Consider the following 25644-nt stretch of genomic DNA (forward strand, 5'->3'; position numbering starts at 1 on the left):
TCACACACAAATAAAGCACCAGCAGCGACCATTTAAGCAAGAATAGGATTACACATATGATCCCATTAAATCTGTTCTCACCTATAACCTAGTTCTTCTTCAACCTAGTTCTTCTTCAGCTATTTGCGTCACCATTGAAGTACATGTCTGTGTGTACATATCTGCGTGTATTGTGTCTGTACATTTCTATCTATCTATCTATCTATCTATCTATCTATCTATCTATCTATCTATCTATCACGGTTAGAAAATAATATAATCTGAGATCTAGAACACTGAATGGGTGTCAAACACATATTGGGTATCTACAGCATCTTGTCTCTACTTTTGTGGTAAATGGTCTGCACTTGTATAGTGCCTTTATTAACCTTACACAGTGCCTCATTCTCATTCTCTTTCTCCCACACACACACAAATGACAGCAGCGCTTGGGGTTAAGTGTCTTGCCCAAGGACACTTCGTCTTCGGCATGTGGGCTAGGAATCGAACCGCTAACCCTGCGATTATTGGACAACCTGCGAGTTATATGCTTTAGCCCACTACGCCACCACCACTTTTAAATTGGTCGTTTAAAGTTGATGGAGGATTATGCGGGATATAGCCTAATGCTGTTGTGTTGGGCGATGCTTTTGTTTAGATGAAGGATTAGATGCCCATCAGAAGTGCAACTGGTCCTTTTTGATTGCAATTCCTCCTCTTCTGATTGGTTTTATTTGTGAAATTAAAATGACAGTAAAGCTGTCTAATTTCAATGAATTTTCTCAATAATCTCCCCATTTTACCAAAACCTCGGGAATAAATAGGCCTATGGACATCTGGGAGGCGAATTAGCGATAAACACACATTTCTGAATGGAAACGGCTTCAGGGCAAATTTATTTTGCGCTAAACAAAATCTTATGCGACAAAGTGTTTTTTAGGTATGACGTCATCATGCACATCATTTTTTATCGATAAAAGGCAATTTAATGGAAACGGGCATAAGGTGGCAAATGTCGCAATTACACTTTTGTTTTCTTCGCATTTTCACTTTGTCGATAATAAAATAGCGCGAAAGGTTGATGGAAACTAGTGGTTATATGAATATAGTACCCTTTTATGTTGTAATACACAAATAAATATATACCCTGTTATAGTAAACTTCATAAACATATGAGATAATCATACATTTATGATTTTTGGATGGGCAAAAAAGCAACAACATTTTTTATTTATTTAACATATTTAGGGTCTTTTTTTAATTACCAATACAGTCTTGGTAATTAAGCAGGAATAAAAAATATTTTTGCACCACTTTCTTGTCCCGTCTCTTTCTCAGTTCGGCTCTGTGATTGGCTGTTTGAGTCAGCCTGCGTTGACGTGACGTCACGTTTTTGCCGCTAAAGTCGAACCCGGTTAAAATCAAATTTCGGGCTCTACAACACGTCCAAAAGCTCCCGGTAAGCGATTACTACTTTTTTTTATCCTGTGTATGAATAAGTTACAAACTACAATGTTATTCGTTGTGGTTTTGTCGCTTTAGTTTGTTTGAGTTGTTAGTTTGGTTTGTTTAGGATGATTTTGGCGGTTAAAGTCTCGTGCAGACAGATGAAGTAACGCAGATTAAATGTACTTCTCAGAAACGGCTGCAATCCAGTAGTTATAGTGTATATATGTATGTTTATCTCTGTTACTTTCGTCTTTTCTGCGGATGATAAGTGAATCTGTTGACATTTGAAGATTTATTGTTGTTGTGCAGTGGATCCTGTGTAGCCTACTGCATGCATTCACGTAATATCCCTCTAACCATAATACCAATGGTCACACAGATAGCTTCAACAATAAACTCTTCCAAACAGACATAATGGGAATTCAAGGCCTGTTGCAGTTTATCAGAGATGCTTCAGAACCCATAAATGTGAAGAAGTATCGGGGGCAGACAGTGGCAGTGGACACATATTGCTGGCTCCATAAAGGGGCATTTTCGTGTGCAGAGAAACTTGCGAAAGGGGAACCTACAGATCAGTAAGTTGTATCAATTATTTGAATGCAATATTTATATATGACATTACAGCCACTCTGTTAGATTTCAGCAGTTCAGTAAACTCCAGCATAATTCCAGAATCACACATTGTACATGTTTATGTTCTGTTGAATGAGCATTTTTTTTATCCTCACATTTTGTCTTCCTGTGTGTTTCACTCAGATATGTGACCTTCTGTATGAAGTTTGTGGATATGCTTCTTTCTTTCGGTGTTAAGCCCATATTAGTGTTTGACGGACGTAACTTGCCTTCCAAACAGGAAGTGGAGAGGACCCGGCGAGAGTAAGAACTTTTTTCAAGAGAAGTGTGTGTTAGAAATTGTGACATTGTCATGGGAATACATAAATTGTATTGTAAATTTAGAATGACATCGATTGGGACTGGGAATATATCTTGTATGTTGTTACTAACAGGCGTCGACAGGCAAATCTGCAGAAAGGCAAACAGCTATTGCGGGAGGGAAAGCTATCAGAAGCCAGAGACTGTTTCACTCGCTGTGTTAACGTCACCCCATCCATGGCTCATGATGTCATCAAGGTTTGATCATTGCATCTTATGGTGCGTTATCATGATATCCGTAGGACTGGATATTAATGTGCATCTCTGTCTCTCAAAGTGGAATCAGTCAAATAACAAATACTGTTATTGTACTAATGAGTGTTAAGGAATGAGTGGAGGGTGTAATTATCATACAATATAAAAAATTTATTAATCAGTATTTTCTACTTTTGTTCTATGTGCTTACTTTCTGCTTCAGTGGGTTTCTCTTCATTCGAATCTCCCTAATTTTCATTTGCATATTTTTGCATCATGTTTTTAGGCTGCCAGGACACGTGGAGTGGACTGTGTGGTCGCTCCATATGAAGCTGATGCCCAGTTAGCTTTCCTTAACAAATCTGGTATTGCCCAGGCAGTGATCACAGAGGACTCGGACCTGTTGGCGTTTGGATGCAAAAAGGTACCTTTTGTTTTCAATTGACCAATCTTATATATATATATATGTATATATTAGTATACTTGCCATTTCTTGTAGACTGGCTGTTGACCACCTGAAATTTGGAAAAGTTATTTGACAACAGCTAACACATTTTCTGAACCTTGCAGATATTTAATAAAGATTTTCTTATGTCATGCTTGATTTGACTTAACCCCTGAATCACTGGGTGGTTCTGACTTTGCTCTGCCAGCCATGACAGCTGCTTATTACTTTCATTCTGTAAATACACTGCCTGTCCAAAAAAACAAAAGTCACCATTTGGATTAAAATAAGCAAATACTTAAGAGCCTATGATTGGATCATTGTTGCAATGATAAATATGTTTCAGCTGGCAACAATTCTTTTAACTCGTAACTGATGCAGTGTGTAGCTTCTCATTTATTTTTTGTAATTTTTTTTTTTTTTTAATTCTTACGATAATAAAGAAAAGCAGAAGCGCATATATACAATCAACATGTAAACCCTGCCTGACCCCTAACAAACATTACCGTGGTCACACATATAAACACACAAAAAAAAAATATATATATCATACTCAATTAAAACTATACTACTCCCTCCACGCCCCACCACGAGAGCCCTCCAAAAACTCTAAATAATTGCTCATTTCCCAGCAAACAAATCCAAGTTACCCCATCTTCCAAATGACACCTCTTCAAAAGCTGCAACCATCCCCATCTCCGTGCAACACTCCCGAAATGGGGCGCACCAGCTGACCTTCAATCCCTCAAAATAATCTGCCTGGCGATCATCACACTGGTCAGAACCCAATTCTCTATGTGACTATTCTCCACATCAATGATTCCACAGCCCCTTCACCCAAAACACAGCGTCTGGGGCAAAACGAAACCCAAGTGCCCAACACGTCACACACAAAACTCTGAACCGTCAACCAGAATTCCTGGATCTCAATACACCACCAGAAAACATGGCCGTGTCTCCATCCTCCAACTGGCATCTGCAGTAGGTGGGTGTGTCTTTAAGACCAAGCCTATACAATCTAGAGGGGGTCCAATAAAATCTATGTAAAATCTTGAATTGCGTAAGGCGCACCCTTGCATCTCAAGATGCATACTTGACGTTTTTTTTTTAATCCTAGCCCACACTCCCTCCTCCAATACCACGTTGAAATCTTTCTCCCATAATCTCTTGACAGAAGTTCCATCCCCCTGACTCTGAATTAGCAGGGAGTAATACACTGATGCTTCATGACCTTTTCCAAAAGCAGTAATTACCATTCCCAGAGTATCTGCCACTTTAGGGGGATGTAAGCTACTCCCAAAAATAGGACAGAGCAGGTGGCGCAGTTGTAAATGCCTATAAAACTGAGATCTGGGAATCCCAAACTGTTGAACCAAATTTTTAAAAGATCTAAAAACTCCACTCTCATATAGGTCACTGAGTGTATTAACCTCCCTCACAATCCACACTTACCAGCAGAAAGAGGACTTATTAATACATAATTTGATGTTCTTCCATATGCTCGAGGCAACATAAATGTCAGAGTTAAACAATCTGGACACTTTTGTCCATACCGCATGCAAATGCGAGATAACGGGTTGTAATTTCTCCGATTAGTTTGATAGAAAGGCTTTGCAATGGCGAAATAGGAGTAAGAATGTCCTGTTCAATACAAAACCAGGGAGAGGCCCCAACCCATTGGAAGTGACCAATGGGCCAAATGTCTGAGACTGAATTCATAATAATAAAACAAAATCTTGGGTAGGCCCAGCCCACCTTTGTCAATAAGCCTATGTAATTTATTGAAATGTAATCTGGGACGCTTACCATTCCAAATGAATGACTTCGCTTTGCTATCAAATGCCCAAATATTTAATGCTTTGACTGGGCCACTGGAAGGTGCCCTGCTAATAGCTGTTACTCTTCAGTATGCTGTCAGAGCCAAAGCTTCAGACTTCGACCAATTGACTCTGTATCCTGAGAACTTAGAAAATGTATTAATAATTCTGTGGAGGCAAGGCATAGATCTAGTGGGGTCGGAGACGAATAATAAAATATAATCTGCGTAAAGCAAAAGCTTATGCGCCACACCTCCCACCACTACAGCTGGAAAATCATCCTCCTTTCTTATCGCGGCTCCTAATGGTTCCAGGACAAGACAGAACAATAATGGGGAAAGAGGGCATCCCTGCCGGGTGCCCCATCCAGAGTAAAGTAATCTGAAATTAATCAATTTTTTTGTACTGCCGCTAATGGGTGTCTATAAAGTAATTAAATCCATCCAATAAACTTACTCCCAAACAATTCCAAAATCTTAAAAAGATCATCCCATTCGACCATATGAAGTTTCTCATTTCTTAAACAACAATGTTGGAAGACGAATCCCGTGGTCATGGAAAAGGTGTTACTGTGTTTCAGAAGGGGCAAATTATTGGCCTGCATCAAGCAAGAAAACAACTAAGGAGATTGCGGAAATCACTGGAATTGGGTTAAGAACTGTCGAATATATTATTAAAACTTGGAAGGATAGTGGTGAACTGTCAGCGTCGTGGAAGAAATGTGGTCGGATAAAAATTTTGAATGGTCATGATCACTAAAACGCTTGAAGTCACATTGTAAAAAAATCAGCATTAGAACTCACGGCTATGTTTAATAGTGAAAGTAAGAGCAAGAGGATTTCCACATGCACAATGCAATGAGAATTTACAGGATTGGGACTAAACCGCTGTGTGGAAACAAGAACGCCACAAAAATTTCTTCAGTGGACTCCATGCACGTAAAGTAGCCTTCGTATTTCTGGTGAAATCTCAGGGGTCTAATTTCCGGTATGGTATCCAGCTAACGTGAAAGTGTTCCGAGTTATAGCAAACTACTATTCATTCTAAAGTAAAGCGATTTATCACAACAAATGTGATTTTATTTTGTAAAAGTATAAAAATTATCTCCAATAATGAAATCCAAAAGTGTAAAAACATACGATTTGAAGCTTGCAGAATGGCCGAGTACTGCTATACCGTTGAGTAAGGCTTTCTCTGTGTGCAGAGTATTTACATCCAGCAATTATACAGTAATTTACAAGTGAGAAATATAGCAACAAGCGATTCGAGAGCACAATCACCTGAGGACTATTTGGGACAGTTGCTCCGTTACTCAGCTGAGGTTTTAGAGCCATCCGCAAGGCGACGAAACATCATTGAGAACACACACAGTACTGATGTTTTTGTAAATGATTATATTTCCCCCTAGTCAAAGCATGAGATTTCACATGAGTAAAGCACTACTGAGAAAAACAAACTTAGTTGAGGATTAATTAATTTTTATTCATATAATTTGTAATATCACACCACAATGGCAATGTCTATCAGAAGATGGGGAGATAACCCATTTGTTTTTGGTGGTGTGTTAAGATCCAAGAAATTTGGTTTGGTTTTATGTGTGACGTATTGGGCACTGAAGGGTGGCGGTATTTGAGGAGGTGTCGCATAGAAGGCTAGGCAACCTGGAGTTGTTTGAAAAAATAAATAAAAAATGGGGCTGTTATTTGATATTTTTGGAGGGCTCTCGGGGAGGGGCTGTGGAGAGAGTAGTATAGTTTTAAATGTATTTATTTTTATTATTTTATTTATATATATATATATATATATATATATATATATATTTGTATTTCTTTTATCTGTGTTGACTCTGTACATTAATGTTTTATTGTGTTATGTTATGTGTTATGGGTGAAGGAGCAACCAATAAAATGTTAATCTGAAAAAAAAAAAATCATATTATATTAACAGAGGGTTATACTTTATCAAGCAAAATAAATCAAAATAATTACATGTGTAATACAGTCAGAAACAAGGACCTTGTTAAGCCTCTGCTGGTCTATGGTTTGTGAATATTCACCCTCATTGTGATCTAAATATCTTAAAATATACATCGTTAAACCACTTCTTCTTTTTACCGGATTGGCCTTGTCTAGGCTCAGCAATGTTATGCAGCAATAAAATGAATTCCACTGACTTCCTGAATGTATTGAATGACATCAATAGATTTTTCTTCCCTGACGGCACAGGCATATTCCAGGACAACAATGCCAAGATTAATCTGGCTCAAATTCCGAAAGAGTGGTTCAGGGAGCGTGAGGAATCATTTTCACACATGAATTGGCCACCACATTAACCCCATTGAAAGTTTTTGGGATGTGCTGGAGAAGAATTTATGGACTGGTTTGACTCCTGTCATCAATACAAGTTCTTGGCCAAAAATGAATGCAACTCTGGACAGAAATAAATATTGTGACGTTTCATAAGGTTGTCGAAATTGCCACGACGAATGCACGATTAAGCAAAGCTAAAGACGGTCCAACTAAATCTTAGAAGATGCAACTTTTTTTGTCTGGCAGCGAACTGCAGGGTGTTGTTGAGTACTGTTTAAAACACAAAATAAACCAGTTTGATGGAACCACAAACGGAGATACACAAAGAGTATCAGAGCTTGTAATTACATTTAGATTCTGCTTTATGCACAGCTGGACATTTTATTTGTTATCTTTTATTGCAGGTGATTTTAAAGATGGATAAACAGGGTAATGGCCTGGAGATTGACAAGTGTCATCTGGGCCGCTGCAAGATGCTAGGCAACGTCTTCACAGAGGAGAAGTTTCGTTACATGTGCATCCTCTCTGGCTGCGACTACCTTCCATCTCTGTATGGCATTGGCCTGGGAAAGGCATGCAAGCTGCTCAAGATGGCAAATAACCCAGATATTTTGATGGTGAGAAGATAAACGTGAATCGTTTGATGTACACACAGCCATTTCTGGTTCTCACCTTTTGACTGTTGTTTTGAATCTGACATTTAATAAAGTCCCTCTCGCTCTGATTTTGGTTAGACAGGACACACAGCACTTTTCATTAATGTAAGGGATAATGTACAGTCAGCCGGTTGTTATTGCAAAATATACCCAGACAGATTGAGCAGGACCCCAATGCGAAGCTGAGGTATTACATTATCCCACTTATTACATGGCGACTTACTTGAATTAATAAATTGACATAAAATACTAATTTGCATTGAACTTATTTTATTAGCTTACTTGTAGAGATTGCAAAGTGATTGCTCGAAAGGAAGATAACTCGCAATGCCCAGATGACCGGCCTAATATGATTTTATACAAAAAAAATTATGTATGCATGAGGAGCATGGTGGTATGCCAGAAATAACAGAACGCTAGATGGCGCCATTGATCAGAATGGCGTATTCCAGAGGCCTGTGTAATAAGCTGAGATAAAGGCCTCAAACTTTCAGCATGATTTTTGTATTCAGAGAACGGGAAAACACATATGCACTTCATTCTTGTCCAATCTGTACATTTGTAAAATGTTTTAATGAGACATCCTTCCAGCAATCCTTTACATATATTATGTGCGATGCAGCATAACAAGAGTTTGCTGAACTTGTCTTGCAGGTAATAAAGAAGATGGGTCAGTACCTGAAGATGGATATTTCTGTGGCAGATGAGTACATTCAGGGTTTCACGAAAGCCAACAACACATTTCTGTACCAGCTTGTCTTTGACCCCTTGAGGAGGAAGGTGGTTCCGTTGAACCCTTACCCGGATCACATTGACCCTGCTTCCCTCAGTTATGCTGGAACGTATCCTTTACATCATCAGCGAGCAATCAAACAGGGATTGCTCACCTTGTTATTTTCGTAGTTTTATTAATGTTAGTTAATTGTAAATCTTGCCTTACTGATACAGATGGAGCTGTTTTTAACTTCTTTCTAAATTAAAAGGTAAAGGGTAAAATTTCTTGCATCACCAAATGGAATGGAGCGTAACAGTCTTGTGGCCATAGACAAATGGATTTACAAAAGTTACTTAACTTTTAAAGACCGACATACCATGAGCTCCAAGGTTGTTCATGAATGATATGACTTTTTTTGAAGCCATTAGTCTGCATTATACCAACCTCATGTATAAAAATCATGTTTAATAGCGGAATTCCTGGTGAACAACTACACTACCCATGTTCCAGCAGAGAAAGATCCACCATTCAGAGAACCACAGCAAACAAAGCCCGCCAAACAAGTCAAGTAGCTACTGCCCACTTCCAAGATGCATCACACTAAACCCTCAAACTATATATATATGTGTGTGTGTGTGTGTGTGTGTGTGTGTGTATCTGAATATTTGGCAGTACATTTAAAATATATTGCTTCTATACTTATAATCAACAACCTAAAATCAATAATTTTATAACTGTCCATAATTAGATTTGTTTGCATCATTTGCAATGCTTCATGGGATTGTATTTTGTACACTTGTGAAAGACAGTAAGTACACAAATTATTTTACCTTTGTCTTTTTGTCAGATTTTAATTTTATTTTGTAATGTTGTGATTTTACCTCGGAGCTGGTTGGTTTGGTTCATAGTTTAAAACCCTTTTTATGAATGATCTTATGAAAAGGCTATGGAAACATATTTATGGGAAAAATTATTCCGGAACCCAGGCGGCTTAAAAAGTGAGCGGGCACTGATTCACTCTTTTGTTAAAACAGATGGTCCAATACCAAACTTACCCAATTGGATGAGCCCAATGTTGCTATGTTGGGATGCTCAAACAAACAGAGCAATATTTTGATAGTGCCAAAGGCTTGATATATTTAGGGAATTGGCTGAAAAATGGTTATAGTTGTTTGATATTAAGGTGAGTTAGAATAAAGTATTAACATCGGAAAATCACACGCATCACATTTAGAGTTAATTTACTTGTTATAAAGCTTTCACCACCTGAACTTCAAATGCAGTAATGTAGGAGATGTGAAAGGTATGGAAATGGCTCTTGGGAATCTGGACATTAACACAATGCAAAGGATAGATGACTTTAATCCTGATGTGCCTCAAACTCAGGTAATTGCAAATTTCCCTTTATCTGTATTTGAACCATATGCTTGATATCACAGCAAAATAGCATTTACCTCTCTTGACTCTTACCTCCAGCCCCCTAAAGCTGCTCGCAGTAGTAGCTGGAATAACAAATGTGACAGCAGTGGCCCATTGCGGACAAGTATTTGGAGCAAGAATTATGAACCAGGCAACACCCAGCCACAGAGTCCTGCCACCACCAAAAGACCCCCTCCCACCCGGGGCAAAGAGAGGGTTGTCAGCGTGCAGAGTCTGAAACTGTCTCAGAGAGAGTCACAGGTGAAAAGACCCCGTGAAGGTAAGCAGGCCTAGATGTCATGAAGGTGAATCATGAGAAACGTACTGATGGGTGTTTAAAGATACAAATGTAGATTTGTTCTCTATGAGGTATTCAGTTATAGTCTGAGGACTGAGGTGGTTTTAGGGGTAGATAGGAATAATGTAATGTAATATTCTTGATAAAGAGAGGATCAAGTGAAATGCTACATTTATGTTAAGACCATTCTACTCTTAATTAATTTCAGGATGGAAATGTTGCTGGGACATTTTTGTCCCATGTCTCCAGAATCATGACCTTGTTTTCTTAGGATCTACATTATAAAAAAAACAAAATCTGTAAACTTTACCGTAAATTACTGGCAGTTGTGGTTGCCAAACATTTACCGTAAAAATTACGGTGACAATGTTTCAGGCTTTACGGGATGTAATTTTGATGCCTGAAAATTTTACAGTTCATTACCATTTATATTATTAAGTAATATAAACATTATACACTAACATTATGGAACTGTAAAATTCTTCTTTTCACTTTATAATGTATTGTTAAACACTGTAGTAATTGCAGAGAGGCACATGATGACAATCAACAGTGGCCCTTCCAGGATCAATGACCATTAAACATGTAGAGACTGTGTGCACAGTGTCACTCACACAAACGCAAAACACCATCAGGTTAACGTGAAATTAGTTCATATTAATTGCATTATTTTAAACTACATATAACATGGAACACCCCAAAGTACATAACTGATATTAGAAGAAACATAACTAATCCCATAAAATATAATAAAATGTGATCGGGAATTCTGGGAATGCCCGATTACTGTTTTTTACAGTAATTTTAACAATAATTTACCGTAAAAAGTACACATACTCTCTTGTTAAACATGAAATAATTTTTTTATGTTAATTATACAGTAAAATTATAATTTTTACATCTCAAACAATTTTTTACAACATTTTACTGTAAAATTACATGTATTTTGTTACATTTATGATAATGTTTTACTGTATATTTTAAGTTGACCTTTTAACCAATTAACCTTTTTCTTTTCTACTGTAGCATTTTTACAGTCTTTTATCATTAAAATTATGGACATTGTTTTTAGAGTGTATGTATGTATGTATGTATTTATGTATGTTAAAAGTAAATACTTAATTATATTTAGAAATATTCTGTCTTTGGTTAGACTCCAGTCTCTCCGTGGATGACCTATTAGGGCAGTACTCAGCAAGTGTAAAGAGACACTGTACTGAAACTTCACATGCCACTGACCGACTGGATGTCACAGAATCCAGTGTTCCAAAGGATAACAGGTGTAGCATCACAACCGTTCAGCCCCAGCCTCGAAACCGCTTTGCAACATTGCTGCAGTGGAGGAACCAATCGGAGGATGGCACTGGAGAACAGGGCACACGCAGCAGGTAAAAGAGCATGATGGGAAATGTACTATAGGAATGTATGCTGTAGCTCTGAAGTTAATTTATTCCTATACTGTTTAACTTTTAATTTTCTCTTTTAAATTTAAGATGATATCTTTATCTTTGCTAATGTTTTAGACTAATTTGTTACAAGGCACCAAAACCATATTTTAGGGTTTCCCCATCTCCAAAATCCCATTTTAACCCTTTTTCTGAATCTCCTTCAGGTTCTTCAGCCATGGTGAATCAAGTGTGATACAGACACAGGAAGCCACATTAAAACAAGGTTTATCTCCACCTGAAGAGTGTATAGAGATGTGTCTTTCCGAATCTAGTGAAACACCATCATTATGTCAGGAGCCCAACACAGAGGCAGAACAGGCTAAAGATGAGTCATCCAGCCCCCCTGCATCACCCTCCCACTCCCCCAGGCCTGCTAGTCAGGGTCTGGGGCTTTTCACCTGGTCAGGAAACACCAGAGAACTCAATAAAATTACTTCAAATCCACCCACCTCCACCACAGACAGACTGGGATCATCCTCCACCCCATCAGGATTGTCCACTTTGCAGCAGTTCCACCGAAAGAAGGCATTCACCTGGGCAGAATCTGGGAAGCTGTCTTTCTTATCTTCTCCTGTAGAGGGCAGTGAGGATCCTGAGAAATCTCCCAGTTCTCCTCCATCTCAGGACAGTGCCTATTTCTCTCAGTCCAGCAGCACTCCTGCTGATGTGGAAGTGTTCTTTACTAGCTGCCAACTGACAGATGACACATCTGATAAAGTGAGTAAATGTCCCAAATTTTTTTTTTTATTGTTTGGTAATAATTAGGGCTGTCAATCGATTTAAAATTTTTAATCGAATTAATAACATGATGTCCCGATTAATTAATCGTATATACAAATATTTGCTGAGAAAGCCCCTCATTTAACAATAATTAAATATATAATGATGAAATAATTATACATAGTTATCTTTAAATATTTAACAATTATATAATTGTTAAATATTTATATGTAAAATAAAAAATATTCAGATAATAAAAATTCATTACATTTTTGTAGCAGAAGAGTTAATCATTGATGAGACAATACAAAAAGCGGCTTTAGAATACAATGTATTGTTTACTACCATATTATTTTACATAAGTCAATCATTGGCATACAGTTCACAGCAATCCATTTCACAAGTGAATTTGTCAATCAGTTGGAGATTTATTATGAGGGCTTGTTTAACCCTTGTGCATCAATTAAAAAAAGTTACACATAGGTTCATTATGGACAAAAGTGGCCATGTCCAAAAACTGTCATAAAAATATTATAATTTATATTTTTTTCCACTTTCACTGACATAATTTTTTTAACCAGCATCAGCTCTAATCATAATGACCAAACATTCATTCATTTTTAGAATTTTAACCCTTTAAACGCTGGTTTGTTTACATAATGCCACTGTTGTTTTTTTAGGAAAAAATGAAAAATCGTAATTATTTTCAATTTAATAGATGCTAAGCAGAATTTTTTTCTTTGATTATTAGAGCCTCGGATATGTCAATGATTAACAACAACATTCATTTTGATGCTTTCATATTTTTTATGCAGTATCAGATTTAAAAAAAAGCTACCACTTAGGTCCATAATGGACAAAAATGGCCATGTCAAAAAGTGTCATAAAAATATTATAGAATAATATTTTTTCTACTTTCACTGACTTATATTTTAACCAGAATCAGTTCTAATCATAGTTACCAAACATTCATTTATTTTCAGAATTTTAACACTTTAAACGCCGGTTTGTTTACATAATGCCACTGTTGTTTTTTATAAAAAATATAATAATTATAATTATTTTCAATTTAATAAATGCTAAACAGAATTTTTTTTATTTTTATTATTAGAGCCTCAGACACATACAAACCACACTCTGAAATCCATACCAACACACTCACACAATTATATTCATAATGTATCTAATTGGCTCTATAATATGCATAAGCCAAAAACAGCAGAAAACAACAACAAAAGCGATGATATGCCAAACCTGAAAAAATGGCACGATCTGGTAAAAAATATTTAAAATGTAAATTTTGAAGCCTTGCCAACATAATGAAAGCATGTTAAACAAGATTGCATAATTTTGTAGTTAAATGGCACTGGGATTAAAAATCGCAGTTTTAATGGGTTTCAATGTGCCATTTTTGTTCAAAACGACGCTAAGAGGGAGTATTTTGTGTAACTAGTGCAAAAAATATTTTTTTAAAGAAAATAGGGTGAAATATTAAAATTCCAATAAAAATTCACACCTGTGGAAAATTTTATGCAGTTAGCATTAACACAGACAAAGTTATCAAAAAAACAAAACTGAAAAAGCCAAAAATGTCCACAAGGATGCACAAGGGTTAAGGACCCGTCGATGAACACCTGCGTCAGACATGCTTGTGTAGCGTCTCGGTGCGTCACATCATAAACATAACATTTTTAGTTCACTGTGTCAAGTTAAATATAGTTTAATACTCAATCTTTAAACACATCGTGAGATCCCTTAGTTCGGATTTGCGCTCTCAAGTGTTTTGAACGCAAGAACGTAACACATGTTTGTGTTCCTGCTGAAGATTGTTTTCTTCACTGTATAAACTGCGCATTGCACACAGCTGAAGTTTCACTTACTGCCCTCTGGAGTAAACAGGTGGTACTACAAGCTTGCATTTCTCAGGAATTTTCCTTATATGGGGGCATTGCGATTAATTGCACAAGTTTTTTTTTTAACGAGTTATTTTTTATAACATTAATCGCACTGAATTAACGCGTTAAATCGACAGCCCTAGTAATAATATTATTCTTCGGTCTATTTTCATTAGCGGTGCTTGCAAGGCAAGTATGAAACTATTAGGTATTATCTTACTTAAATACATAAAACAAAAAGTCAGGCTTGTTAAGGAGACATGTGCTGGTATGTTTCTAAATGATGAGATTCAGGATTTTTGTTGGGCAGACCATAAAACGTTCTGAAGCACACCATAGATTTTTATTAAAAGAGGGACCCAAGCCATATCCATGGACCAAAATATCATAGACTAGGGCTAGGCTCTTTTGACTTGGGCCAATAAGCAAACAACCAGAACATCTTAGTAACTGCAAAGCAATATGCTAACAAACAAACCGAACACCTTGGCAACCACACAGTGATGCCCTGGTGCCACCCACAGCATCTTAGCATCATGGAGGTGAGTTTTGCATTAGAAAGCACCCCTAAAAAAAATCTAGCTTTTGGTAATACATTACTCTTCAGTTTGTTTTAATTACCTTTTCTCTTTATTTTTCGTCTTTGAAGGAGAAGGAGAGAGAGTCAGAGTGCTCCAACAGCCCTAGCAGTTCTCCCACAGACAAGTTCAAACCTGCTCTTAATAGAGCAAAGGCACGTCTGTCTTATCATGATTGTCTTAATATAACCAAAACCACAGAATCTGTATTTCCTTTCCCTTACACCATATGTTCGGGGGAGGAAAACGAAACATTGATATGACATTCTGATATTAATTCTTTTATTGCTCTTTCCCCACACCCCCACCCTCAGTCTGATTTCCTCAACTTGTTCTTTAGGTTTCAGGGTTGTCCCGGAAGCAGCCTTGTGGGCAGGGTAAAGGTGGTAAAATTGAGACCTCTGCCCCCGCAAGACCCAGCGGACTGAGAAAGAAGCAGAGTGGGAAAAAAAATGCAGTCAACAATGAGAACAGTCCTGGCTTGCAAGCCACCATCAGCGGCCTCTGGGAGGCCTTCAGCTTCAAGAAGTAAGTCATTCTGGGTGTTTCTCTTCACGACAGAGAAAGTATGCAGTGCTTAACAGTAAAGATTTTTTTCCCTGGCCTATCCATTAAAAATAATGCATATTATGTTTATCAACATATATGTTAGAAAAATGTATAATATAATATGAGAACAATACATTCATAACACACTTATTTAAAAATGATTTTTGTGGTGCTGAATAATACTGATTTGTTCATAAGTTTTAACCCACTCTGACTATCCAAGACTATCAGAAGTCATTCTTCAGCTAGATAACATTACCATGGTGACTATTAAATTAGCCGGATTTACAAAAACAATGCAAAGCAAAAGTTTTAAGTTCGCAAGGCATAATGACACTTGATTAACGAACATATGATGTAGTGCAACATCCTCACTGGCTAATTGAGGAAAGTGGCAGTTTGATATACTGGCCCTGGGCCAGCGGGCCATTCTTTTTGTTAAGCCCTGACATGCAAATAAAAGATTTAACTTTCCTACTGTTCAAGTAAACCTATATTGTAGTGTCTTTATGGCTGTCGGTACCAACTGTGCCCAGCATGGGTGGTGTCATAAACCTGTCAACTCAAAAAGATTGACGTAATGGGAGTGGTGTGGTTACTATACCTGCATAACAGAGGTGTAACTGATTGCTTAAGTTAAGGGAGAGTGATTGTAGTAATTCAGAGAAGGGTGATGTCTGGTTCTGAATTTGAAAGGATATATATTCTTATTATGCAATGCTTGGGAGATGCCCTTAAAGTTGAATATTGAGCGCTTGAGTCAGTGCAGGTTTAAAAGGATGGTAAAAGGGGAGGAGTCTAATTGACATGTGAATTCAACATGGACAAGTAAGTTTAAGGGCTGGGGTGAAACTAGGGAAGTACAGTATTTGATGGTTGCCTCTCTCATTCCTTACTTTCTGTCATGGTGCGTTGCTTACTGGAGCAAAATTGTTAGTTTGCTTTTAGGTTAATGTCATTATGTCATCCTGAGTTTTAAAGGAATAGTTAACCTAAAATAAAATTGTCATTTACTCACCCCAGTGTAATTTCAAATCTATATTTTCTTTCTTTTGTGGAACACAAAAAGATACATTTTGAAGAATGTTCCCACTGCTCTTTTTCTATACAGTGAGAGAATACAGTGTCTATGCTTACATGGACCCCAGAAAACAGCTTATTGCAAGAAAATGGCGTTCATTTTTACATGCACTGTGTAACCGGCATACTCTTTACTCCAATATGTATGCGGCTCGGTCAGTAAACAGCTTTCTCTACAGCAAACGTAATGTCCCCACGATGCTTGTGTACATAATAAAAATAGAATCCGAGGAAGACTTTGCTATTTTATTCTCTGTTGCTTCGCTTTACTTCCAGATATTCCAGAGTTGTTGCTATGTTTGTTCCCTTAACATTCCATCATGATCTGCTGGAGAATTGCACTGCAATAGTGGGTTTTTCTTAGATAAAACTCTGGGATTCCCCAAATGTAGGAGTGCTTATACACGGACGTGAGGGACAGTCAATATTTGACATTAGTATGTATAAATGGGTATAGTTTATAGTGTATGTGCTTTTTACACTGCTCTCCCAGAAATGTTGAATTCTTTCCACTTTGTTGACTGATATGATATATGGCTCCATCTTATGATGCTTGTTATCCGGTTTGGTCACGCACATGCGTACTCCTCAACCTGTAAGAACGGCACTTATGTGTTTACATGACCACATAAGCCACGTTCTCTGGGAGAAACCCAGGTGTGTTAAACTGCTTTCTCTCAATTCCTTAAAGGAATAGTACATCCAAAAATATTTACTCACCCTCAGGCCACACATAGAGATGTACGGAAGTGAACATTTGTAGTTAAAAATTATACAAGTATTGTTTTGTTTCTAAAAATAATTAATTGTTTGGGTTCAGATGAACTTTATTTGTCGACTTGAGTCAGCATTTTTGGATTTTGGCCCTAAATATGCATTTTGGACCGTCAAAAAATGGGAGTATATTCACTTGCATTATTTAAAGGAGGAGGAGGCCTGAAATGAAATCCTAAAACTCTTCAATTTGGTTATCATTTACGTTTTGGGTGAATTATTCCTTTAAATGGTGTAGAAAATTGGCATTCTCATTTACATGACGTTTCAGAACGGTGCGTTTTTGCAAAAACCCTGGAATAAACCGTTTTCTTAAGTGCATGTAAACTTGTTTAGTGACAAGACTCTGTCAAGCTCTTTATGACTTTTGTACTCTTAAGTAGCCATATTAATACCTTAGTGTGAGGAACATGCAGAAAAATACATAATTATTCATTATGCTTTGCGATCAATTTCCAGAATGAATGTTGTTTAGCGGCAATGACATTATGTGCCATGTGCCTTAATTCGCCAAGTCTGAAGGCCCTGGTCACTCTAGGCTTACATTGTACAATCTTCAAAATATCCCCTTTTGTTTTCTACAAAAGAAAGTATATCATACAGGTTTGGAATGACATGAAATTTAGAGTTATATACACATTTATTTTTGGGTCTGTTAGTCCTTAAAAGTGTTAAACTAACTTTTTACTTTTTCGAAAAATAATTTGCCTTATTTTATGGCTACAAGCAATTCTTTTAAATATATTAAATGTGTTTGTTTCAGGGACAATCCAAAGCTAAGCACTTGCAGGAAAGGAGAGCCAATGTCACCAGTCAAAGAGAATGTGATGACAGAAACGGCTGCTGAATCAGATAAAGAGATTCTTATCAACACAAAATGACATGTAACCTTTTATTAAAGCCATTGTTTCATTAAGAGTTACAAAATGGTTACCAGCCATAGTCATTGTAACATATTGTGTATGTTCATGTTTTTTGTACAATAAATCTAATAAAAGTTTTTAGTATAATTATGAATTTTCTTTTATTTGAATCAATAAATTCACTATTCTCTATCTTGTGTCTACATTTGTTTTCTAATATGTGCTGCACTGTAATGCAGTTGTGATTTTAATCTTAAAGGGGCTTTGAGGAATCAAAATCTACTTGATCTTTTGACATATAAGGGGTCATTGTACGATAAAAACCTTTCAGTTTCAGAACTGAAACTTCCTCCTTAATAGAAAAAGAGCATTTATATAAACCAAGCTTTAAAAACAGCTCATTTGAAATTTGTGGAACTTGTCAAAAGGACCAAATACATATGCATATGCATATGCAATGCCTATTTTTCCATCGTTGCACAGTTGAAGTGGAGAGAGATGGGGCCTGTCATGGGAGATTCATCCTAAATGGACTTGCACAAGACACCTTTGTGTGCCTGTCTGTATTAATAAATGTTTCTACATAAACATGCACAGACAGACGTCTTTGACCACTTGTTTTATATACATACTGTATCGTGCTATTTTTAGTTATTTGTGTATGAAAACATGAAGGAATGATTATGGAAACTGGTAACTTCAGTGTATTTTAGAGTGGAATGTATGTTCGGCTCATACAATATGATTCAATCTTTGCAAAGGAACTGTTATTGAAGGATGGTGCAGTTGAAACATTTTGATGCAATTGCAAAAACCTTGAGTAAACCATTCAATTCATGAATATTTCATATGTCATGACTGTGTGATAGTTTATAGTGCTGACATCCTGTTTGCACTGGGCATCCGTTGACATGATGCAACAGCTTGAGGCTGTCGACGCAAACTTTCGAAACCGAGCATTTCAGACAGAGGACCAAAAACGGTGGAAAATAATCATTTATTACTAAAAAATTTTATGCAATACAAAAGTTTTAATGCAAAAAAAAGAACTTTACTAACATTATCAGTGAACCTCAGGGAAGATAAAACTAAAGAAATTTCATGTCCCCTTTAAAGCTGAAGTATGAAACCTTTTCAGTGTTAAAATAGTTTCTTCTATCCCAGTTTAATATACAGAGTTGATATTATCTGAAGCAACATCTAGTAGGTAAGATGAGGTGCATTTCCATCATCTGTCTGAACAGTGACTGCACTAAACCGATCCAGACTTGTTGATATGCTTACAGTTTAGTTATCCATTGCGGTGCTCTAAAGTCAGGATTAGAATGAAAGTGACCAAGGGGGTCAGGAATGGACCCTTTTCACAAATATGGGTTTGGAATGCAAAAGTAAAATGATAGCAAGATAAATTTGAATAGCAGTGAATGGGAGACCACAGCAAATATAATTTTTGTTTACACAGCTACAACAGTAAAAGAAAATATCCACTATTATGCTTTCACAGCTTTCCAAATGAAAATTAAAAATAGAGAGCAGTGGATTTCAGCAGTTAGATGAAAGTAGCCAAATTTTCTGTCACTCCATCAGCAGCTGTATGAGAAACCTGTGTCAGCTGTGGCAACTCGTTTTTAAAAAGAATTCCACATTATACATTTACACTAAATATTTTTGTATGTATTTAAAAAAAAAGTTTGCTAGATATACGATGCTACATAAGGCGGAAATGCATCATCATAGTCTGTGGTACCTTGCTGTTAGATGTTGGGACTATCAGGGAACTACACCCTATATGGTGGTAAAAAGCCCAAATGTATCTGTGCGTCTGGCAAGACTACACGGAACACCCAACTACATGACGTACCCACTTCAAGTAACTTGGATCATAAAGCAGTTCTATTGGCTAATATATATATATATATACACTCACCTAAAGGATTATTAGGAACACCTGTTCAATTTCTCATTAATGCAATTATCTAATCAACCAATCACATGGCAGTTGCTTCAATGCATTTAGGGGTGTGGTCCTGGTCAAGACAATCTCCTGAACTCCAAACTGAATGTCAGAATGGGAAAGAAAGGTGATTTAAGCAATTTTGAGCGTGGCATGGTTGTTGGTGCCAGACGGGCGGTCTGAGTATTTCACAATCTGCTCAGTTACTGGGATTTTCACGCACAACCATTTCTAGGGTTTACAAAGAATGGTGTGAAAAGGGAAAAACATCCAGTATGTGGCAGTCCTGTGGGCGAAAATGCCTTGTTGATGCTAGAGGTCAGAGGAGAATGGGCCGACTGATTCAAGCTGATAGAAGAGCAACTTTGCCTGAAATAACCACTCGTTACAACCGAGGTATGCAGCAAAGCATTTGTGAAGCCACAACACGCACAACCTTGAGGCAGGATAATGCACCATGTCACAAAGCTCGAATCATTTCAAATTGGTTTCTTGAACATGACAATGAGTTCACTGTACTAAAATGGCCCCCACAGTCACCAGATCTCAACCCAATAGAGCATCTTTGGGATGTGGTGGAACGGGAGCTTCGTGCCCTGGATGTGCATCCCACAAATCTCCATCAACTGCAAGATGCTATCCTATCAATATGGGCCAACATTTCTAAAGAATGCTTTCAGCACCTTGTTGAATCAATGCCACGTAGAATTAAGGCAGTTCTGAAGGCGAAAGGGGTCAAACACAGTATTAGTATGGTGTTCCTAATAATCCTTTAGGTGAGTGTATATATATAAATAAAAAATAAATATATATATATATATATATATAATTTTTTATCCTTTGCATTTATTATATGATTCCTGTTTTCTTAACTGAAAATTTGACAAAGAACAACTTAAACTAAATGTCACATATCATATTATTAAACCGAATATATAAAAGGTGAGATTAAACATTTATTTTTGTTATTTTCTCCCCAATTTGAAATGCCCAGTTCCCAATGCGCTCTAAGTCCTCATGGTGTTGTAGTGACTTGTCTCAATCTGGGTGGCGTAGTGAATCTTAGTTGCCTCTGCGTCCGAGACTGTCAATCCACGCATCTTATCACGTGGCTTGAGCGCGTTACCACGGAAACATAGTGCGTGTGGAGGCTTCACGCTATTCTCCGCGGCATCCACACACAACTCACCATGTGCCCCACCAAGAGCGAACCACATTATTGCAATCACCAGATTAACCCATGTGACTCCACCCTCCCTAGCAACCAGGCCAATTTGGTTGCTTAGGAGACCTGGCTGGAGTCACTCAGCACGCCCTGGATTTGAACTTGCAACTCCAGGTGTGGTAGTCAGCATCTTTGCTCGCTGAGCTACCCAGCCCCCCTGAGATAAAAAAATTATCTGCTGTTTCCTCCAGTTTGCTCACAAGCTAAGCGGTTAGCCTATAACATATGCTATAACTTTTAATTTGTGGTATATGTAATAATTTTGCAAACCTTTCATTTTTTATTGTTTAATAGGCATAGGTGTAGGGTTGCTGTGGGACTAAAAAAAAAGAAATAAAATCAACCAACACAGTGACATCCAACTGTTGCAAGACTTTGCATTTCGGCTGGTACAACATGATTCAAATTGTGTGTTCTTTATTATAATGCAAGGCAACCTGCTTAGTGAAATCCACATTCGTTCTTTTCATTATAGGAAACAAAGGTGCGCAAGAAAATTTACAAATGCACCACAGGGGGAAGTTGTCTACAGAGTGTAAATGTAAATTTAATTAAAATCCAATAAATGTTGGATGTCAGATGTTTCGAAATAATAGAATAAGAAAACGGCAAAATATTTCTTAGCCAGTGAAGGTATTCATTTGATCTAAACAAGTCTAACTAGAGATTTATCTAGACATCAATATCTATAAATTATCAAGTTTATCTAGAAAGTACTCATTGTGTAAAATGTTTTGTGTATAAACCCCAGCAGATAGAGACACGCCCTCTATCGGTTCACGCTGAGCAGCGCAGCAATATAAAATAATTTACCAGTTGAAACATGTCGCAGAACAAATCAATAATTGGCGATCTATCTGAATCATCTTGTCAAAAGCAGCCGCATATGTTTGATTCTCCCATATATAGCCTATCCATATAATTTGAAATTTAGCGCCCATAACTGTCACGTAACTAACACTTTATTATGGGTAAAAAGAAACTAAATGACACCGTTCATCAACATGCGCACCCGAGGCCAGTTATGGTCTTTAAGCTGCGTTCACACTGCCAGCAACATGCAGCGACACAACGACCTCATCTCATTCATTTTCATTGAGAGTTGGTGACTTCCGGCAACAAGAGCGATGGCGACCATTGGCGACCGGATGTGTGCGTGTCCAGCGATGTGACAATGTTCAGAAATGTTTAACTTAACGCAAATGAAGTGTGACTTTAGTGAGCGACAGCCAATACGATAGAAGATGGTAGAGCTCAGGTGATCCTAATATTTTAATAATAATATTAAGTGTAAAGAAACAGTGCTGTTTAGACTCTCCATACACACAACTAGCGACCTAACCGCCAGCCACTGTTGACATGCAGCGACAAAGTAACTGGCAGTGTGAACGCTGCTTAAGACGGTGTATACCTGCATGATGGTTGAAGCTGAGCTACAATCACACTGTGTACAGTCCTACTGGGAATATTACCGCTGTCTTTTATATCAGTCTCAGTGTTGTTAACTTGTCAAGTTTACAGTATTTGGAGCTTGCCACACACATGCAGCTCATTTTGAGAGCGGCATTAAGACAAGCGCTATGAATGATTTTTCTCTTCCTTATTCAGCCTTTCATGGATTTACAATGTATCTAACTATAGTATTTGCGATATTTTTTGCAAAATCTCGATTTTCAAAACAAAAATAGTGTCAAAACGCAAATTCAAATTAATCGGAAAAACCACCCAGCCCAAATTGACAGCTATTTAAAAGTTGCTGTGTGACAAGGCGGTCAGACTACCACTCAGACGATCAGACAAGGCGCCGAACTCAGCAGGGCAACATGTTGAAAATGGAATATTAATCTATTTATCAACACTATCTTTTAAAATAAAATATTTTCTGACTCCACATAAATGACTGTTCTGAAATACTAAATAAAAAAACAGATGCAATGAAAACTTGCAGTGTGTCTCCCATAAATTACGCACCAGCTATGCACACCCCTTAAATATAAACACGCAAATGCATGAAACGGGTGATTCTCTTTGGATACTCTGTTGGTTTTATGTTAGTTTAGTCCTCTTTGTAGCAGGCAAGGAGCTGCAAGTTTGTTTACAAATGGCAGCTGTCAACTCCTCACTCAATGCTTTGTGCATTATTTTGACCAATCCCAGGCTGCAGCACATCCCACAGGCCCTATATGCTCCCAAAAGTACCTACTCTGGAGTAGGAGCTATGAGGAACTATAGTTCCATAGGTGCAAAAATGATTTCGGTCAGAACTTTCTGTTCTATAAAATAAAATTTGCGTTGTTCTCATGCGTCAAACACCACATGTACATGTAAAAAAATAAAGAGCTTATGTCAGATTTGATGGAATGTTGATGGAATGTTAGAGGACAAGCCTACTAAACAAAACATATCCAATGTCGCTAGCTTAACAGGTATATGAACAATTAATTTTTCACTCTTGGTTGTGGTTTAAAGTACACCTACTGTTTTTTCAATCTTCTCACAAATTAACAAATTGCTACAGGGCAAATCATTGATTGAACCTTTCAGTAGAACTCTCTTGTAACTAGTTTATAGGTTCCCCACAGCAGGTTTTGAAACTACAACCTTACCATTTATAAACCCTGTCCACTGTATATCTACATAAGAACAGGGGTCTTTTCAGGGTGCTGGTCCCTCTTTGGATTTAACTGTGCAATGTTTCTGAGGTACGAATACCCGCAGGAGAATGTGGAGTGGTGGCATTCATCTGAAATGTATGCCACACCTTAGTTTCAAATGATACTGTGCAGCACTAGCAACAGATGATTAAATGACAATATATGTTATGACATTATATGTTATAGGAAAGACTTAAAACTAACTGGAATGACAGACATGTGTCCAGAACATGTGTATAGAGGTATAAAGTGATGACACCCTGAAGTTGGCGCTAACTGACCATATTTGAACAAACTGGACGTTTCTGGATTAACATTCCTATCAGATTAGATTTTAGGGGTATGATTAAGGGTTGATGTTAGGCTCTTCAACAACATTCTAATAAACATATAATTTCACTGGTCACCATGATTTTGCCAATTTGGATGTGTTCATGGAACAACCATAACCATAAGTTTGATAAGAATGGTGTACAAGCCTCTAAACCTAAATCTAACATTAATCCTGAATTTAGCCCTAAAACCTGATGATTAAAAAGAATGTTGTTCCTGGACCAACAAGGATATTGATGCAGGACCATGTGCTAAATCATGGTCACCAATTTCCATCTGATTTTAGGGGTTAATGGTTAGGATCGAGGTCAGGCAAAAGATGTTCATCCTGAAACATGTCCTACTTGGCAAAATCACTTGTCACCCACCTATTATACCTAATAGCAGCAGAATTGGGTTGAAGAGGCTAGTTAATGAGACCTAAAACAGACAAAGATAATGAGATTTTAGCTCGGCTTTGTCCAGTATGTAAACACATTAATTGGACCATAATTGGCCTTGGATTTGTGCAAAGAAATGCCAAGCAACATGTAATCCTGACTTCTCCAAAGCTGAGTCCTACCTTTAAATATTCAATAAGCACTGTGTTATGTATACTTAGACAGGAAAAGTCTGTAACTCAACTGTGTTGACTATAGCTCGATTATAACTGCGCATGTAAATGTACTGATGGAAACTCTGAACAACAGAAATATATGAATGAACAATGATACAATTTGGAATGCCTACACATCTTATTTTCAAGATGACATGAACATGACTTTAAATCCCAATCTACAACACAGGAAGTCTACTATACCTGACCTTACTTTGACCCTGACCCAGTGCTCTGTCTTTCTGCATCTGGAGATGTGTATCTGTGGTTAGATAACCTTTAAATATTTCCTCTCTTCTGTGTTATTTAAAACTGTTAGCATATATAGATTTTGTCCTCCTCTGTATCACTTTGCAGTGAATCATAAGCTAGCTGCTTACTAAATTGGTTTAGGCAGTGTGGGACAGTCTGGTAACAAGAGTTATAATTAAAAGGGCGTTCAGTGTAAACGTGCTAAAATCACAGTGCCTATATTATATCGCTTTGGTTGTGTGAGAGCTGTTAGAAAAATACTGATTTGTTTATGTTCCTGGCAGACACTTTCTTACCAAAAGAAGAGCATAGGTTCACATAAACCATGATGAATTCAATAATATCAGAGGTTACAACATATGCATTCCTATGCATGTTACATCATTTACAACTAAAGTACAACTTGCTTTTGGTGCCACTCTGTAGACATTTCACCCACATATTTGTATCTGATGTACTGTATTGAGCCAGAGATGTTTAGCCCTGCTGAAAAGGCCAGCCGTATTTCT

At 37.3% G+C, this 25644-nt stretch overlaps 1 protein-coding gene across 1 annotated transcript; it reads left to right on the plus strand.

Moving 5' to 3' along the window:
* The first annotated feature begins 1383 nt into the window (after positions 1-1383).
* LOC127656853 (exonuclease 1-like) lies at positions 1384-18231 on the plus strand. The gene is made up of 14 exons (XM_052145370.1): positions 1384-1438; positions 1838-2003; positions 2185-2304; positions 2436-2559; positions 2843-2980; positions 7532-7744; positions 8438-8625; positions 9782-9884; positions 9975-10197; positions 11369-11603; positions 11828-12380; positions 14928-15011; positions 15197-15384; positions 18023-18231. The coding sequence occupies exons 2-14, from the start codon at positions 1843-1845 to the stop codon at positions 18138-18140; spliced, it is 2448 nt and encodes an 815-aa protein (XP_052001330.1). The 5' UTR covers positions 1384-1438; positions 1838-1842; the 3' UTR covers positions 18141-18231.
* The last annotated feature ends 7413 nt before the right edge of the window (positions 18232-25644 follow it).

The sequence above is a fragment of the Xyrauchen texanus genome, chromosome 16, assembly GCF_025860055.1.
Source record: "Xyrauchen texanus isolate HMW12.3.18 chromosome 16, RBS_HiC_50CHRs, whole genome shotgun sequence".
Classification (NCBI taxonomy): Eukaryota; Metazoa; Chordata; class Actinopteri; order Cypriniformes; family Catostomidae; genus Xyrauchen; species Xyrauchen texanus.

Coding starts and splice junctions, on each gene's coding strand:
- LOC127656853 (XM_052145370.1), top strand. CDS start 1,843: ATGGGAATTCAAGGCCTGTTGCAGTTTATCAGAGATGCTTCAGAACCC. Junction 2,004..2,184: donor AAAGGGGAACCTACAGATCA/GTAAGTTGTATC, acceptor TGTTTCACTCAG/ATATGTGACCTTCTGTATGA. Junction 12,381..14,927: donor CAGATGACACATCTGATAAA/GTGAGTAAATGT, acceptor TCGTCTTTGAAG/GAGAAGGAGAGAGAGTCAGA.